This window comes from Canis lupus, chromosome 4, assembly GCF_011100685.1.
Source record: "Canis lupus familiaris isolate Mischka breed German Shepherd chromosome 4, alternate assembly UU_Cfam_GSD_1.0, whole genome shotgun sequence".
Lineage (NCBI taxonomy): Eukaryota > Metazoa > Chordata > Mammalia > Carnivora > Canidae > Canis > Canis lupus.
In genome coordinates, this window is record NC_049225.1 from 34428802 (window position 1) to 34448158 (window position 19357).

A 19357-nucleotide genomic window follows, 5' to 3' on the forward strand; every position below is an offset into this window, starting at 1 on the left:
GATATCGGTTTTCCAAATACTAGGATGCATATTTGTAACTGAGCTTTGTATTGCATTATGGGAGCCTCCTACACTCCCATAGGCATAGGGTCACACGTCCACTGACAGATGCTCTAAAGTTCTATGGAAAATGTGGAAGAAATGCTAACGCTGTAATACATTTGTAACTGAGCTTTGTGATCATTGTAACTGATCTGTCGTCATTTTCTAGTGTTGTCTAGAGTGCAATCTGGCTTTACACTCCCTTATTTCACACTTCCAGTAAGTTTTATCACTGTATTTTCTATCAAGTCAACATATGGATTTGTCATCATTCACTATTTTAAGACCATCATCTCTACATGTTACTGTGTAGAAATTATGAGGGCTAGCTAAGATTTATATAATATAAAAAAAGAAGAATTTTTCAATGGAGAAATGAAACCAGATTGTCAACCAGTTATTCTATCTTTTATGGCAAAATTGCCTGGTCGCTAATTAGTTATGTGGCGAAAATGTTTGCAGTGAAAATGCTTGCAGCAAGATGTCTGCAGCAAAATTATCTAGAACCATCCTTCACATCCACTAAATTGTCTACAGTCAAAAAGACTACAACACTAAATGTTGGTTAGGATGTCCAGTAACTGGAGCTTACAAGTATATGGCTCAGGTACGACTAGTAGGAGCAAAAATAGAGGTGGAGGTGCTTGGGCAATTCCTTATAGAGGCAAACACACATCTACCCCATGACCCAAGAATTCCACTTTTGTATTCAGTAAAGAAAAATGGAAACATATCTCCACAAAAGATCTGTATAAAAATGATCATACAGTCTTAGTCGTATCAGCCCCAAATTGGCAACAACTGAATGCATGTCAACTGGAGAATGGATGAACACATTGAGGCTTTTTCATATAATGGAATACTACTCAAAAAGAAGAAAGAAAAAGAAGTACTGATATCCACAACTTAAATCTCATTGGTGTTTCACTGGGTGAAAGAAACTGAGCACAATACGCATATTTTATATTATTCTGTTTATATGAATTACAAGAACAGGTAAATATTTTTTTAATTTTATTTATTCCTGAGAGACACAGAGAGAGAGAGGCAGAGACACAGGCAGAGGGAGAAGCAGGCTCCATGGGGGATGGAGACTCGATATGGGACTCGATCCCAGGACCCTGGGAACACACCTTGAGCCAAAGGCAGACGCTCAACCGCTGAGCCACCAAGGGGCTCCAAGAACAGGTAAATCTAATCTGTGTTTCTAGAAAGTTGTAAGTGGTTGCTTCTGGGCATAAGCAGTATCCAGAAAGTGACATGAGAAAATTTCCCCAAATGATGGAGAGCTTCTGTAGCTTGTTTTCGGTGTTGATTATACAACTGTATACAGTTGTCTAAACCCATTCAACAAACACTTAATACATGTGCATTTCATTGTCTGTCAGTTATACCTCATAAAAGGACTAGGTGATACTTGTCTTTATATGTTAGCTATCTTGTTTTCCTCACAAAGAGTAGACGCTGAGGCAGTTTGCTGACAGCTACCGAATGTCACTTTCTTTTTTTTTATAAATTTATTTTTTATTGGTGTTCAATTTGCTAACATACAGAATAACACCCAGTGCTCATCCCGTCAAGTGCCCCCCCTCAGTGCCCATCACCCATTCACCCCCACCCCCCGCCCTCCTCCCTTTCCACCACCCCTAGTTCGTTTCCAGAGTTAGGAGTCTCTCATTTTCTTCTCCCTTTCTGATATTTCCCACTCATTTTTTTCTCCTTTCCCCTTTATTCCCTTTCACTATTTTTTATATTCCCCAAACGAATGAGACCATATAATGATGGTCCTTCTCCAATTGAATGTCCATCTTTCGCTACCATATTGGACGCTTTCTGCTGAATGCATTGGTAGGCTCACCGCTAACCTGGGCAGGCTCTTCTCAGTCTCACAGATGGCTCAGAAGGTGAATTCACTTGACCAGAGACAAGCCACAGATTATATTAAGTCAAAAGTGGGACTTAAACTCCCATCTTCAAACTCCTAGGAGAAGCTATCCAAGCTACGTGTCTTGAATGGATGAGTAAGTGAATAAATGAACGAATAAAAAGAGACTATCCAACTCGAAAAATGGATATGGTGCTTTCGAGCAAGTATAAAAGATATAGAGATGAACAGTTATCCCATGTGAGCATCTCAGAAGGAAGGAGGCACATCAAATCCCTGTTCTGCATGGACTCGGAAGCAGAGAAAGAGCTGAACAGGTGTCCTGGACAAGCCTCGAAGGCCTGGCTGCTGCCGAGCCTGTGTTGTTCCTTTCCTCTGCAGGGGCTGCCTGTCTGTACCGGTCCCCTTTCCAGGAGGCCAGAGCCACATTAAGAGTCCCTTTGATCAAACTGGCCAAATCTCCCTGGTCATTGCACCTAGCATCCCCCAAATACAAAGGAACACGTTCCATCGAAGCCTCTTCCCCCTCACTCCTCAGTGAGAACTTCCAGAGGCTGGGAAACCAGGATGCTTCCTCAACTTGCTCCTTCCAGATGAAGACCCCGTGGGGCACCCACGTTCCCTGTCCTCCCATGGAAAGCTGCAGTCTTTCTGGGGACCCCGAGAAGGACCTTCCCGCCTCAGAGTACGGCCCCTAACCCTATCCTTTTCTGCCACAGGGTACAGTTCCTGACATTCAGCAGACAGCGTATGCAAAAGAGGCAGCCCTTGTCACAGAGCAGAGAGCAAGAGGAAGGGACAAAGCACAGGGGCTGATGGGTGATACCCAATCTGGTCCATGGCAAGCATTAGATCAGTGTGGAAATAAATAAGATTTGTGGGCCTGTTTTCTTCCTGAATTTGCATTCACACTTTATGACCTCAGCGGTATTTACCGAGTGGAAAAAACCACCTTCTGTTACGACTGCTGGACTCAAAAGCTACCTCCCTCAGAAAAATACTATCTCTAGCCACAGGGTCTGAAACAAGCAACTTGTGTATGTATCCGAAGAGCTCAATGAGCTGCAAAGATTGACATTTGAACTATTAACACCGTATTCTATTTGACAATGTTATTAAATATGAGGTCTGATTTATGGAAAGCCTTAATAAATTGGCAGTCCAGGTCAGCCCTGGCACTGCACCGAAATTGGGTTACACTGGATATTACTTGCTAGTGTTGATCAAAAGCTGAAGAAAAAAATTCCAACAACATGGAAGTTTGATTTCATGTGACGAAGTTATTCTTGTATAAATCTGAACCACCTGCCAGCCCAATTCTGCATCTCAAAATGTCTTTAATTGATATTTTAGTAGTTTAGAAATCAAAAGATCAAAATCAGAGACTGAAGAAAGCTTTGCTAAGGTACAGAAGGACAGGTAAGGCTTTTAAAAGCCGGTGTCTCCTTACTTTGGCATAAAAGAGGAAGGGAAATAAAAGCACAGGTAAAGAGTACGCGAGGGAGAGAGGCACAGTGAGGCATAGAGATGGGAATGCTACCCCCTGGGGAGAGGAAGTTTGGAATGAGCCTTGGCTTGGACTGTGCCATGACTTACTCAGGTCCCTGTGACCTTGGGCAAAAGCCACTTCATCTCTCTGGGGCTCAGGTCCCAGTTCTATACGATGTAGATAATGATAATCAAGTAGTTCCGTTTAGGATGAAAAGAATAATACACGTAGATCGTCTGGCACAGGGCCTGGACTACAGAGACGGCTAAACAGATTTCAGGGGGAAGAAGGCTGGGCTAGGAGCAGAGCTGGGACCCGGGATCGTGAAGGAGAAGCCCCTGGGCCACTAGGGTTAGACCTAAGAAGGACAAGAGAGGACAGCGTGTGGGCAGAGCCCGTGAGCCACTAGATGGCACAGAGCTAAGATGACGCACGGCTAGACACACCAGCGTACCACTGGGTGGCCCAGAGCTGGGTGCTGTGCTGCCGCAGGCACCTAGGGGCTGTTAGATGGCACAGAACTAGAGAACGGGCTCCTGCCTTGGTATCCTTGCACACCCTGAGACAATGCAGAGCCAGATGACAAGGGACTGGACACACATATGAGCTCTTAGATACACACTAGGGCAGCGTCCCCGGCCCCGCTGCTGGCCCACACCAGGGATCTGCAAACGTGTCCTGCAAAGGGCCACGCCATGTACCTTCTAGGCTTTGAAGGCCTTATGGTCTCTGTCACAACTACCCAATTGTGCTGAGGCAGTAGGGGAGACATCGTAGACCGCACGTAAGTGAAGGAGTGTGGCCCGTGCCCCAGTAAAGCTTCATTTACAACAGCAGGCGGGAGGCCAGATTTCGCCCATGGACCGGGGTTTGCCCGTATGGGTCTACGCCTTCCTGGGCCGACAGGAGCGGGTGGCGGAGGGAGAGGAAGGCAGCCCCTCTCCTCTGTGCGGACCGGCCGGGTTTCCTTCCTAAGACAGGGCCGTTAAGCAGCAAGCCTGAGCCGGAGCCCGGAGTGACCTCCCTTCCCAGTCCCATCAGGGAATCCACGGGGGTGACCTGCTAACCGATGGCACCAGCTACATCTCAGATTTATGCATTTCTGCTCAGCCAGCCAGCACGTGACTCATTCCGGGACAACCCCGTGTTTAGGAGACTTACGGAGCGCAGGCAGGACTGTTGGTAGAACTGCATGCTGTGGGCACTTAATAGGAAACCACAAATGTTGGAGAGGATGCGGAGAAAGGGGAACCCTCTTGCACTGTTGGTGGGAATGTGAACTGGTGCAGCCACTCTGGAAAACTGTGTGGAGGTTCCTCAAAGAGTTAAAAATAGATCTGCCCTATGACCCAGCAATTGCACTGCTGGGGATTTACCCCAAAGATACAGATGCAGTGAAACGCCGGGACACCTGCACCCCGATGTTCATAGCAGCAACGTCCACAATAGCCCAACTGTGGAAGGAGCCTTGGTGTCCATCGAAAGATGAATGGATAAAGAAGATGTGGTCTATGTATATAATGGAATATTCCTCGGCCATTAGAAACGACAAATACCCACCATTTGCTTCGACGTGGATGGACCTGGAGGGTATTATGCTGAGTGAAATAAGTCAATCGGAGAAGGACAAACATTATATGGCCTCATTCATTTGGGGAATATAAAAAATAGTGAAAGGGAATAGAGGGGAAGGGAGAAGAAATGTGTGGGAAATATCAGAAAGGGAGACAGAACATAAAGACTCCTAACTCTGGGCAACCAACTAGGGGTGGTGGAAGGGGAGGAGGGCGGGGGGTGGGGGTGACTGGGTGGCGGGCACTGAGGGGGGCACTTGACGGGATGAGCACTGGGTGTTATTCTGTATGTTGGCAAATTGAACATCAATAAAAAAGAAATTTATTATTAAAATAATAATAATAATAAAAATAAATAAATAAACAAAACTGCCTTCCCCTCACACACTCCTTCCAGTTCTCTCCAGGGCCCAGCCAGGGCCACCCCCTCCACGTCTGAGCAGCCACCAGCAGGAAGGAGTGGGTCGCAGAGGTGGGGCCACCGTGACACGATCCCTTCCCCTGGTTCTGATGTTGCGGAGAAGTAATCACCTCTTGCTAAGCAATTTCCCACCTAAATTGGTTTCAAGTCATTAAAAGCTGTAGCACTCCCAAAGAAAAAATAATAGCAGCTCTCTGAGGTTACCCTCTACTCCAAGCTCCTTGACTTTAGTAGCAATTAGACATCGCTCCACTCCCGAGCGCCCTCCAGAAATGGAGCCAGAGTCGCCAAAGAGTAACTGGAAATTAGAAGCGAGGTCACCCTCCCCTTGCTAAAAGAGCTTTTGGCGACGTCCCTCGGGGGGAGGGCACCCCCTCCTCACCTTTGCCAGGCTGCCTACGCTGCACAGAAGCAGGGTGTCTTTGGCTGGATTTTTCCTTAATAGTTCCTGAATTCAGGACACGACCCTCACTTGGGGCGACGCCCCCCTCAGCCTGGTCTGCAGCTGGTGGGTGGCATTCTCCAGGTTTCTGAAGCTGTAGCCTGGCAAGGGGGTGGGGGTGGGGGGACAGGTGAGGGGCCGCCCCATGGGGGCAGGAGACAGGGAGAGTTTGAGGTAACCATTTAAATATAGGAGCCCCCCCTCCTCGCCGCTGCCTCCTAGGCCCACGAAGAGGATCTGAGAGCAAAGCTGAGCTCTCCTTCCAGTAAAAAATGCAGCCCACTCCACTTTCTGACAATACCATAAACTCACTTTTATGACACTAGTTATAAAACCCTTAACATTTGTCTAGTGCTGGCAGTCGGTCTTTTTTTTTTTTTTCTTTTCTTAAAGATCTGAATGTACGAGGGAGATTTGTGATCCCAAAGCTGGTTTGGGGTTTATAAAATGAAGGTGTCATAAAAGTAACACATCCTATGTACTGGAGAAAGATTAGGTTCTGTACCATGAAGCTACAGGCACTTGGAAGGAATCCTTTCTTTGCATCTTCCCCTACTTACCTTCTCTACGTTGCTTTAATTGTGAGTTCAGACCCTACACATCACCATGGGGGGATGATTTTTAATGTGCCAGCAATGGGCTAGGGGTGAGTAGGATGATGGGGAGACACTTCCCTGACGACCCATCTCCAGATTCATCTCCCTGCGGTGAGGGCCCTGCGGTGCTGTTTGTTCTCTTAAGGTGCACCAGGAGCGAGGCCAGCAGGCAAGGACAAAACGGCCTGGCGTCTCTAGGAGCCAACCTCTGCCTGGCTTGGTTGGGACTTACTCATCTGGAAGGGTAGGTAGGTACGCAATCCGGGATTAATCACAACCCTAGGTCCAGGACACCATGAACACACTTTTGTCCAGGAATGACCCTCTTTTTCATTAACTCATTAATCATTTTTTATAATGAGAAATGAAAAAAAAATTTTTTAGACCCTGTGAATCTGAAGCTAACACTGACCTTGACTTACATACAGTCATTTGCTCCTCTGCTCCCTGTTGCTCCGGCTCTCCCATCTGTATTAGCCACTCTCGTGGATTTTGTGCCCCATTGTTACTTGGGATGTGTGTGCGTGCATGTGTTTCACACATTTTAAATGGGGTATTAAGAAGTACGTTGTTTCCTATTAGTGGGCCCACATGAAATTGCCGTTAATGCTTTTTCTGATTCGATGTGTTATTCTGCGAAGATTCAACTGTGCTATTCCACGAAGCTGTAGGCCATTCATTTCATTGCAGGTCATATTTTTTCACCTTGTTAAAGCTCATTTGGATCATTTCCAGGGTTCTGACTCTATAAGCAATACCACCCTGACCTTTCTCACTTCTGAAGTGTGTGCAGGAGTGTCCTTTCGGCGGATACATAGGAGTGGCCTCGCTGGGTCACAGGGTATTTGAATGTTCCGTTTTATAAGAGAATAGCACGCTCATTTCCAAAGTGGTTGTACTGGGTACACTCCCACCAGCAATTAACCACCTGTTACTCCCGTCCTCTCCACCACCTCTCGTTTTATGCCAGTCTAATTGGTGTAAAATGATATACCTTTATGGTCTTGATTTGCATATCCTCGATCACTAATGATTTGGAGCATCTCTTCCTAGGCCTCCTGGCCATACGCATTGCCTCTTCTGTGAAAGGCCTGTGCAAGTCTTTTGCCCATTTTCCTGTTAAATTGTTTGAATTTTTCCTATGGATTTGGAAAAGCTCTTCCTATAACCTTGATATTCAATCCTATCTTGGTTATAATGCATCGTAAATATCCCCTCCCTAGTGTGTGACTTGTCTTTTTTTTTTTCTTTAAAGTGTCTAACGATGAATGGAAGTTTAATAAAGTCAAAAGTAGCCATCTTTTCCCTTATAAGGAGTACTTTTTGTAGCACCGTTGCAATGAATCCTCATAAGAATCCTATGTGAATCAACCCTGGCGATCAATGGGGTGACAGATGTCGCAGCCAGATCGCCCTCACATCCAAGATGAATGGATAAAGAAGATGTGGTTTATGTATCCGATGGAATATTCCTCAGCCATTAGAAAAGACAGATACCCACCATTTGCTTCGACATGGATGGAACTGGAGGGTATTATGCTGAGTGAAGTAAGTCAATCGGAGAAGGACAAACAGTGTATGTTCTCATTCATTTGGGGAATATAAAAAAATAGTGAAAGGGAATAAAGAGGAAAGGAGAAAAAATGAGTGGGAAATATCAGAAAGGGAGACAGAACATGAGAGACTCCTAACTCTGGGAAACGAACAAGGGGTGGTAGAAAGGGAGGTGGGCGGGGAGTGGGGGTGACTGGGTGACGGGCACTGAGGGGGGCACTTGATGGGATGAGCACTGGGTGTTATTCTGTATGCTGGCAAATTGAACACCAATAAAAAATAAATTTATAAAAAAAAATTCTCAAAAAAAAAAAATCCTATGTGAATGGGACTATTGGCTCTCTCTGAGAGACAAAGCAAGCAGGCAGCAGAAACTCAAAGGCCATTTGGCCTAGGCCTTACATTCATAAGAAGCCTTAAGTCAACTTTGTATTCATTCTCTCCAAACAAGGTCGCCTACAGCTGCAAAGATTCACTGTCAGGGATGAAAAAAGACCTAGGAGCTCGGGGTTAGAGCGCCATCCTTTGTAATTCACTAAAAACAAAGATTTTAATAAATGCTGTAAGCAAGGGAATAGCACATTTTTTATATTGCATTCTACTATTTTTGTCAGGTTATCACTTGGGCGCGGTATCCACCATAACACGTTCTTCTGAATATTTTAAGTTTCTGAGGAGGCCCCCACAGGGCCTCTCTCTACTCTGAGAAGGTTCCAGACAGGAAGAGCGCTGTCCCCGGTTTTACATCGTTGGTGAGCAGGGAGCTGGGATTCACACCCAAGCGCGTCAGGCTTTAGAGCCCAGACACGTTCCGCTGCTCAGTGTGGCTCAACAGCAAGAAGCCATCCCGGGCGAGCTGCTGCGTGAGAACAGAAGGCAAGGAGGAGGCGCGGAGGCAGGCTGGACTGCTCGTCTGCGCGGAGACAGCAGCCTTGCACAGGGGCACAGCTTTCTCACACCATTCACTAGCAACCTCAGGGACAGCAGCTACTGCACGGGAGGGTCCCCGGACAGGACACCACCACCAGCAGCTCCCTGATGCGACACCTGCCTTCGTCCCGCCATCTTCTTCCGCGTTGACCTTCGAGGGCTCCGCAAGCACGTGGTGGATAAATGCCAAACACAGCCCGGACCCCAGGCATCAGAACCTACCTCGGAGTGTGACCCCCTGTCTCTGACCCCCTCATCTGTATAACGGGAGGACGATGATTAATTCAGGTCATTGTGGGCAATTATATGATATAAATGAACAGAGTCTAACCCGCTGCTGAAGAAGGTGATGGCTTTTCTGCGTCCTCCCTCTCTCTGGCCCCGGCTCCCTCTCACCTGCTCCCCTTCAGCTTCCCCCACCATAGACTCCATCCTGGGTTTGCTATCCTCATCACCATCCCCCAAACACACCTCTTTTCCAAAGCACAGGCCCCCCAGACACGCCAGGCCAACTGTCCAGTTCTCGCTCCGGGCCTTCCGCCCCTCACGTGTGCTCTTCCCCACTCTAACCCTGCCCGGGGTGTGCCCACCCTCTTCTCAACCTTGTGCCCTCAGTCCCTCCACCTCTTACCTGGTCCTCTGCTTCTGCTTTTGCTGAGTGTTCTCCCTTGGGCTGGGCAGGCCCCTGTGGGCCCCCATCCTATAAGCCCAGGAGGCAGGGGGTCTATGTCTCAGGCTTAACTTGTCTGCTCTTCACTGAAACTTTGGAAACTTAGAAGATACCTAATGAGCAGCCCCTCTGCTTCTGTTGCCAAGAACGGGCATCTTACCTAAAGAATGTGTGTACCGCACTCACGTGCCTGTGACAAATTTCTATCCAACTGGCTGAAGACGGATCGCCCTGCAGGTGACAGGGCTACTCAGAGGAGATGCTCTAGGAAGGTGTCTCCTACCTTGGAGTCGACGGTGCCCACGGCCCGTCACAGCACACACGAGGCCAAGGCCAGCTCCCGCCTACCTTCCTGATGCCTTCCGAAGGACTGGACACACAGTTGTCAGCCCCTCCATTCTTGCTGATGGTCCGCCAGAGTTCAGCAAACGTGCTGTCTTGTTCCAGGGGGTTGGTGCCCTTGGCTCGGAAGTACTCATACACGGCAGAATCCCGGACGGTGCCGTAAGATATGTCGACTTGTTTGGAGAGGTCTTGGAACGTCCTGAAAGGGCAAAAAGGCAGTGAAGGGTGGGTGTATGTCACACACTGCAGGGATATGAACGGGCTGCAAGGTTCTCCTGAGGACCAAGCCCCAGTGTGGCCCATTATCCACATTCTTCACTCCAAACCCCAAGTAGCTGCAGTTCCTCAGCCCAGAGCATGACTGGCCAGGGCCTAATCCTATCACAATGATGTTTCCTCAGTGTAGATTAATTCAATAGGGTTACTGAACACCCAAAACCAGGTCCTGTGCTGAGTTCGAGGGACAAAAGGGTGAATAAGCCATCATTCCTGCCCTCAGCCATAGAAGCATACAGACAACCACAGCATAAGAGTCAGGGCAACATGGGTGGCTGGACGTCAAAGGTCTCTAACTCCAGCGCCTACAGCACCGGGAGGAAATACATTGTTGGCAAGATTGATGATGATGATGATGATGACAAGTCCCTGCCATTTAGAACTGGTGTGGGCAGGGACACACACTCAGGATGTGCAGTGAAGAGCCATGTCCCCGCCAAAGCTTGCAGCTCTTCTAGAGTCCCACCCAGTTGTTGCATTTTGAGCACCACCCCTCAATTTGTCTTCAGTAAACAAAGAAATCTGTGATTTTATATGAAGTGTCCTGATTTTTAGGTGTTGACAATTATTAAAAGATGGCAAAGATAAAAACAAAGCACTTCTGAGAGCCTGGGGTTTGTTGTACACGAAGGAGAAGCAGGCAGCTCAGGCCATGTGCATATTGGGGGGAGGGAGAGCACGAGGAAGGCTCAGCAGCGGATGTCTGAGCTGGGGGTGGATAAGGAGAGGCTTCCTTGGGGTAGGGGCAATAGTCAGACCGGGAAGGACCACTTGGCACAAAGCTCTCCCTCGCCTTAAATGAGCACCACCTGGTTCAGAGTGTTGAGAGATCGTCACATGTAGAATAAAATGGCAAAAAGAACAACAATCCCCTAAATGCTCTCTCTCCGGGCTCCACCTTGATCACTCTTCATTTTCTCTTCCAGAAACCTGTTTCTCCTTTGTGCCAACCAGGATCATCATCGCCGCCTCTCCCTGAGCCACCCTTTCCATGAGGGGATCCCATCTTCTTAACCTGACCTGCACACCCTTCCATCTTCTGGTCTCATCTCCAGCTGCTGCACCTGTCTCCTCGCAGCCCCAGAGCCAATGCTGATAGGAGAAATCCTACACAGTCCTCCTCTACGGCACCAGGCCATGGTGCTTCCTCTGCCTGGAACCCCTTTATCTCACTTATCCACCTGATATTTTCCTGCACACACCCTGGAGATCCAGATGCCTTCCTTCCCCGTGCAAAGCCATCACCATCCCTTTCCTTCCCGTGCCATCTCTACACCTTGCACGGTTTCTATGGCAGCATAATATCACTGTGATTTCAGAGGACAGCATCCTAGAGCGAGAGGAAGCAGATCTCGGGAGTCTAACCATCTGCCTTACCTTGAAGCTCCACCATCACTGACACTGCAGGACTGGCAGGTTAGCTCTAAACTCTCTGTGCCTCAGTCTTCAAATCTCTTAAAGCAGGGCAAGAAGCAGAGTCCATGGCATGGGGTCGCCGTTAAGCCTAACTGAGGTGCTGTGTGCTCAGCTCATAAAGCAGGGCCTGACACAAACTCAGTGGCCAGTAGCTAGTAACAATTATTCTGCACAGCAGGCTGTAAGAATTTGGAGGGCTGGGGCCGAGGCAGCCTCCTCTCTGCACCCTGTGGCCCTGGATCCAGGGCTGACACCAGCCTCCACAGCATGCGCACAGAGGAGCCAGCCATGGATGCTTCCTTCTGCTCTGGGGACACACTCCACGGAGTTCCTTCAGGCCCTGCTACATGGCCCAGAAACAGAGCTCGGTATTTGTTTCCATACATTACAGATGAAAGGAAACATAAAATAACAAATTCGATGAAGAAATCTTTCTAATTATTGTTCATTATTTATATCTAATTGAAGCAAGATGTTCCTTTGCTTGAAGGGCCCCAAGGGTTGTAACTCTGTCGTAATCTGCCTGTAATGAAAGGAGGAGGAATCTTTTTTCCCACATTTTTTTTATTTTTCTCATGGTAATACAAACAAACACAAGGCTTTGATGAATGGGAAACATCAGGATGAATTACACAGTTGAGTCTAAATACTGAACTGCTCTAAATTACTGCAGTTTCCATGAGTATGGAATGAATGCGTAACTGCCAAGGAGCTCAGCACTACTGTTCCATCCCCACATTTGAAATGGAGATTTCTTCTCTCTTCTCAGTATTTATTCATGACTGTGCCCCTGGCCAGAGGCTCAGGGATCATCTCTGGATGACAAGTAGGCAGCCCGAATGTTTATGGCTTCATGTCCACTTCTGTCCCAGGAGACCTCATTGTTCCCGCCCCCAAACACCACCTCCATTTGCTGTGCCAGCCTCATGGTTCTGCCCCCACGGCCTCCATAGTTCATCTCCTGAAGCCATGAGTCATTGCAGAGGGACCTCTCTCATCTCAGATGCGCACCTCCTCTTTCAAGGGAACTTCCCAAGCTCACTAACATGCCCAGCACACAGTAGGGATTTCCACCATCTTTCAGAGTCAATTAACACCATCAAAGGTTTAGACGGGAGGACCCAACTATACATACACCAGAGCCATCATCTCCTTGGGGCACTCTCACCCTCTCGTCAGAGTGTGCAGCTTTGGAAGGGACACAGAGGGAGGAGTAAAGGAGGACGGGAGCAGCTAGCCCGCCAGGCTCCGAGCCAACACTGGCAGTCAGAGAAAACAGATGTGCACATCAGATAGGACACCCATCCGAACAAGCGGGAGATGCCGAGCTTGGAGAAGGCAGCACCAGCACACTTAATTTAACATTTTCCTCAAATTAGTCCCTTTAGCAACAACTGCTGCAGAGTGTCGATGCACCCGCACCACAGAGGGATGAAGATCTGTCCGTCACAGCCGGTGTGACCTCCATATGCATGCCGCCACTGGCTACAGTCGTTCAACAACTCATCCTACAGCTATGGAACAGCCACGAGCTACAGCACAGAGGTTCAGAGAGCAAGGAATGAATGTTGGGCATCCTCACGGGCTTCACGGGGAGGGGTGGAACAGTGATCGGGAACTAAACGTGAGCAACGTGAAACAGGGTCCTGCCTGGGGGACCCTGGAAAGCCCAGGGGTGGAGCAGCTGGCTATGGTCAGAGCTAAGGGAAGGCTTCGCGGAAGAGGAAACGTGAAGCAGAGCCATGAAGGATGGGTGGGGGTAGCTGGATGGAGAGTCGAGGGTAAGGTGCTCCAGCAAGACAAGCTATCACCTGAGCAGGCGTTGAGAGTCCAGCAGGGACACACGCCCCAGGGCAATTCCTATGGGCTAAGATGACATAGGTTTTGGAATCCTGCAGGTGTGGGTGTGAACCCTGCCTGTGGGAGGTAGACCAGTAGTTCTCAAAGTATGGTCCTCAGAGTCACGGCATCAGCATCACCCAGGAGCCTCGAACACGTGCAGATTCTGGGGTCCACTCTCAGAACTGCTGAGTCTGACACTTGGTCGGGGGGCCCTCAGCAATCTGTGCTCGCATGGCCTTCACGGCCCCCCAGGGGGTGTGCACACAGGCCTCAGCATCACCGGAGCAGAACTTGGTCTCCCCAACTCTCACCTTTCTCACATCTGTGGTGAAAATCAAGGGTCACAGACATATGCCCCGCACGGAGTCGCTGTGTAGAAACGGCAGCCCTTCTGTGCGGCTGTCAGGAGGTAACTCAAGTGGTGGAAGCAGAGAATGGTACACAGGAGTCCTCAGTGACGGGGCCGACACGGCCACACTCGGATGGAAGCAACCCAGGACAGGCAGCTCCCCTAGACTTTTCTGGGCTCACGAGACTGAAGGCTGCCTTGGCATCTGCCCACGTGCCTCCCCACTAAGGAGCCCGCGCTCAAGCTTCTGCTGCCCAGACTGTCGCCAAGGGACATGCAAACGGCTCCTGAGCAGCATGTGATGGGCCACCTTGTGAGCAGGACACATTTTAAGTCCCCGGGATGCCCTAAGTGACAACCGGAAAGAGCCTGAACTCAGAAGGAGCATGAAGATACCCAAGTCGACCGGCAGGCCACATGGAGCTTGGTTTCTTGTGAAGAGCACGATGGTAAGGGCTTGCAGTGGCTCCCTGGGAACGCAGTGAGTGCCGGGGGCGGGAGGCGGGGAACTCCCAGGAAGGGCGTCTTTATTCGTTTATTTCTACTGAAGTGCAGTTGACACGCAATGTCCCATTGGTTTCAGGTGTATGACATGGTGACTGAGCAAGTCTGTACCTTAGGCGACGCTCAGCCCGAGTGCCGTGGCCACCTGTCACCATGCGATGCTCTGGGGACAGCGCCGTCTGTGTTAGGGAGAGAAGTCCTGAAGAGCGTCCTTCCTGGGCTGGCCTGCGGAGGCCTGCGGTCACTGCGCAGGGTCACACCGTAGGAACGTGGCCCTGTGGTTTGCGCCCGTCCCTCGCCGTCGGTCCTCTGACAACACGCAGTGTTGAATCCTCCCGTGGCAAAGCCCGGCCTTTCCCCCGAGCTCACTTCTGAGCCAGTGTCTTTCACTCGGTTGTGCTCTACGGAAACCAGGTTTGAGACCCGGGGAGGGGCTCCTCTGCACCTCCTGCCCGGGGGGGCTTATCCGGGGGGTCTCCCCTAGACGAGGCACGGCTGGCTCCCACGAATGCACCCGACTGCCTGGCAAAGGGCCTTGCAAGCAGCGTCCGCCTCTGCGAGCCGTGCCCTCGCATGGAACAGGCACTCGGGCAGCCCCACGCGGTCTCCTCCGGCTGCGGCCAGGGGTGCCCCGCCGGCTCGGTGCCGCCCCCCTCCCTCCCTGTACCTTTCTCCGTGAATCCGTCTTACTATTTCCTAGATACGTTTTCATTAACAAAGAGATAAATGCGTTTGCAGCATGAGGAAAATCAATGATACAGAATTTATAAATACATCTTTGCATGTTACAGAGAGATTTACGTTGGCAATAGAGATAAATGCCCTCGTAGCAGGAGCAGAATCAATGTACAGTACAGGTAAAGCAGATTTTAACAACTGCGGGGCTGCCGTAATCACAGCCCGACAAATCCAAATCCCAAAGCCCCGTTATCGTTCCGTAAAAGGAAAAGAATATAGTGGAAGGACCCCAAAGGCATGGCAGGGTGGGGGTGCTCTGCCTCGTAATCTGAAGGTGTTTCAGCTACGGCCCACAGATGCCTTGACGTGGACCCAGCAGCCTGGACCCATCGCTCCCGTCCGATCCTCTAGGAAGGACGCTGTGCGAGTCACTTGGGATTGCCTGGCTGGGTTCACCAGACCGCTGATGGGGACATCGGGCATCGGTGCCCCCAGCTCCCACCTCCCACGGGGCCCCTCTGGCTCTCCCCCCACACAGCACTCTCCCATCCGGGGCTTTGCCAATCCCTGTTCTCGCCTCCCCCACCCCAGGGTCCCTCAAGGTGGATTGGGCCTCAAGCGAAGGCTGAGACACCCCAAGATGCCTCCCAACCTTGGGTTCTGAAAGGCTTCACAAGTGCCTTCGTTCATTCATTCATTCATTCATTCATTCATTCATTCATTCATCCACAAGCCCATTTCCTCGGCATCTGCTTGCATCAAGCGTGGCCCTCGGGGGCCAGCGTGGGGAGCACAGAGTTCCCGCCCTCCTGGCTTCTGTGTGGCGGCGGTAGGGAGGCGGAGACACACATGGACACAGCCACAAACACACAAATAATTAAGGCACGCCAGGGTCAGCAAGCTTTCTGGAAAGGGGGGGAAGCACACAGGTGCGGGCGACAAGGGCCTCGCACGCTCTGGCCCTTTGTGCTTTTGTTTTTCTAGAATGCTTTGAAAATGTTTCCAAAAACAAAAACCGTCTCAGCTTACAGGCTGCTCCTGCGGCCTGCGGGGCCGTGGTCGGCAGACCCCTAATGGCATACCTGGTGACCAAAGGTGCTAGAAGATTAAGAAAGCAGAGTAAGGATGCTAGAGAATAAGGGAGGAAGTGATTAGATCAAGTGCACAGGGCGGGGGGTGGGAGGGGATGGCCACCGAACCTGACACGGGGGGCAGGTGCTTCGGGGCCCCCTGAGGGCGCCCTGGGGAGTGGGCTGACACCTGGAGAAGCCTTGCCTCCCGGGGAGCAGAGACGGGCAGGCTCCAAGTCCGTCAGCCTGTCCTTCCCTAGCACAGCTTGGCAGGGCCCCCGTCATCGTGGAAGCCCAAGGGTCCCTGGGGTGGTGCACGCACTCCTCTGGAGGCCGCTGGCCATGGCAGTGACTGCAGGTGTGAATCCCAGCGGGGACAACTGCCAGGCTACAACCTCCTGGGGATGCTTGGTGACCCACCGGGAGGAGGGAGGCGGGGCCCACGACAGGGAGCCACGTCCTTGACCAAGTCCTCACCTTGAAAGGCGAGCCCTGCGGCGGCCACAGAGGGGGGCACACGCTCAGCGCCCAGCGCCCAGTCACATCCACCCCCCTCCCCACCCCACCACCTGCATTGTTTTCTCTCTACAATTCCCTTTCCATTTTTCGGAATGCTGTTGACATAAAAAGATGCCCCAAATAAACTCCTATGAAAGGACTGTATTTATAGACAGTATATTTGCATTGGGGTAAAAAGTAACCATTACTAAAGGTAAATAAATAGAGGAACAAAAAGAGGGAGGGGGGGATAAGTACTGAGTGGTGGCGAGACTTCCAGTTTTTACAAACGTGTTTCTGTAAATTTTGCATTTTTTTAAATTACACTAAACACAACACAAATCCTTAAACATTTAAAACCCTGCTGCTGCCCAAGGGACGCTGTGGGCTATCCACGCTCTCCGTGCGCCCCGTGTGCACCCTGGCCAGCTGCGCAGGGCCGCAGGGACCCGCGGAGGGGAGAGCGGCCCCTCTGCTACCCCACGAGCTCCTGCCCTGCAGGCTGACCCGGAGGGCTGGGCCGTTGGGGGCAGCCAGGGCCTATGGGACGGAGGGCCCTCCCCGACAAAGGCTGCAACCTCCCTCTCTGGCACATGCCCTGCCTGCTGTCCTGGGGGGAAGGGGGGGCAACGTTTCTGAAAGGTGGGCCCACGTGCTCAGGTGCTTCCGGTCTGCCAACTCGGCCTAGACCCTGGAAGTGAGCAGGGCTCAGTAACGGGCCCCAAGGGAGGGGGCCGGGTCGGATGGCGCTGGGCCAGGGACTGAGCGGAGGCCCTGGGGTGTGTCGGAGGCTGAGCATCCACATCCTCCACTAAGTCAAAACCGGGGACCCCTAAAAGCCTCGGTAAAGGGTGCTCAGTCTGGAAGCCTCTTGCATTCCAGATCCGTCTCATCCAGCCTCAGGTTCCTCAGCTCTCCGAGCCTCCACGCCTCCACTCAGGCTCGCTATCTGTCCACCCTCCGTGCCCTGCCTTCTGCACAGGACTAAACCCCTCCCATACTCCCTCCCATCCTAGGGATCATCTCCGCTCACATCTCCAGCGGGCACAACGGATGCCCCACCCCCAGGATCCAGGCCCTGTCACATCGACCCCCTTGGACTTCATGTGTCCATCGACACGTCTGTCTCCCCACCTCAACGGTGAGCCCCACTGGGGCTGAACTCTGCCCATGTCTGGCTCCCTATGACCCCACACTGAGACTGAAGACAAGAGGTGCTGACTTCGTGTTTTCTGGAAGAATCAACTCTGGTTTACAACAACTCTGTGTTTATAGCTAAATATCATGGGGGGAACAAAATCTAGGCTGGAGACCAGCGTGGTGATAGGTCTCACTGTAGAATCACGACCACTAACCTCAGGTGGACCTCGTGCTGCCTGTCGGGCTTCCAGACTCCCCTCCTCGATTCATCCTGTCCCTGGATGACTCTCAGACGATGACCCTGCTTCCCATCTCTTAAGACAGTAGAAGCAATAGTAGAGAACTTTGCTTCTCTATCAAGAACTTCCTTTCCTGGAGGCAGAACATGAAAGACTCCTGACTCTGGGAGATGAACTAGGGGTGGTGGAAGGGGAGGTGGGCGGGGGGTGGGGGTGACTGGGTGACGGGCACTGAGGGGGGCGCTTGACGGGATGAGCACTGGGTGCTATTCTATATGTTGGCAAATTGAACACCAATAAAAAATAAATTTATTTTAAAAATTAAAAAAGAAAAAGAACTTCCATTCCTAAAACCACTGAATACCTGCTGGCCCTACTTTTAAATGGCGGTCTGTCCTTGCTCCAAATGACGTCTTACTCTGTCTCCTGGAGCCCAGACATCCTTGCCTTCTCAAATACATTGCTCTTCCAGTTGCCACCTCTACCTCCTACATCATCAAATTGCTTCTCTCTACGGATCATTTCCATCAGCATGGAACACAAACATCTTCTGTCTTTAAAAAAGAAGAAAAAATAAAACCCAACTAACTCATTCTTTGAGATCATGCCCTCCTGCAACCACTCTCCAGTTCTTCTGGGAAGGTATCCATAGTCACTGTTCCCATTTCTTATCAACCTACCTTGATTAAGTTTTCATCCCAACACTGAACTGAAACTGTCTTTGTCAAGGTCATTAACGATCTCCCAAAGACGGCAGCAAATCCCCACTCCAGTGGAATTTGACAAACTTGACCACTCTGTCCTTCTTGAAGGCTTTCCCTCACTTGGCTTCTGGGACATGACTCTTTCTTAGTTCTCTCACCTCGCAGGTGCCTCCCTATCCCTCTCCTTTCCACTCCTTCTCTTCCCAGACTCTGAATCTTGGGGTGTCACAGGTTCAGCCCACAGATTCCCTCTCTTCTCTAGTGACATCCCTTTCACCATGATCTGGTCAAGTCAACCGGCTGCAAATACATCTACACCCTGATGCCTCCAAGGGGCCACCCCAGTCCTGACCCATCCCGTTGAATTCTAGCAAATTGCCCACACTCGACATCTCCATTTGGATGGTTAATAGGGCCCGAGACAGAACACGTTCAAACCCAAGCTCTTGAATTGGGAGCCCAAGAACCCACCACCAAACCTATTCCTCCTTTCCTTTGTCCGTGTCCAACGAACATGCCTCTATTTTTTGAGATGCTGTGGACAAAGCCTTGGAATTCCTGCTGATTCCTCTCTTCCTTGTGTATCTCACACACTATCTCAGCATATTTTCTCTCTTCTATCATTGAGAGAGCTCCAGAAGCAGACTATGTCTCATCACCTTCACCGTGTACCACTCTGTGTCTTAGGTGGAT

At 50.5% G+C, this 19357-nt stretch overlaps 1 protein-coding gene across 3 annotated transcripts in view; it reads right to left on the minus strand.

The window, feature by feature from the left end:
• The window catches only part of GRID1 (glutamate ionotropic receptor delta type subunit 1), a 639335-nt gene that overhangs the window by 32779 nt on the left and 587199 nt on the right, over positions 1–19357 (minus strand). For all 3 annotated transcript variants that reach the window (XM_038534516.1, XM_038534515.1, XM_038534517.1), the window contains one exon: positions 9952–10147. In XM_038534516.1, coding sequence (XP_038390444.1) covers positions 9952–10147 — 196 coding nt within the window. The remainder of the gene's footprint in view (positions 1–9951; positions 10148–19357) is intronic.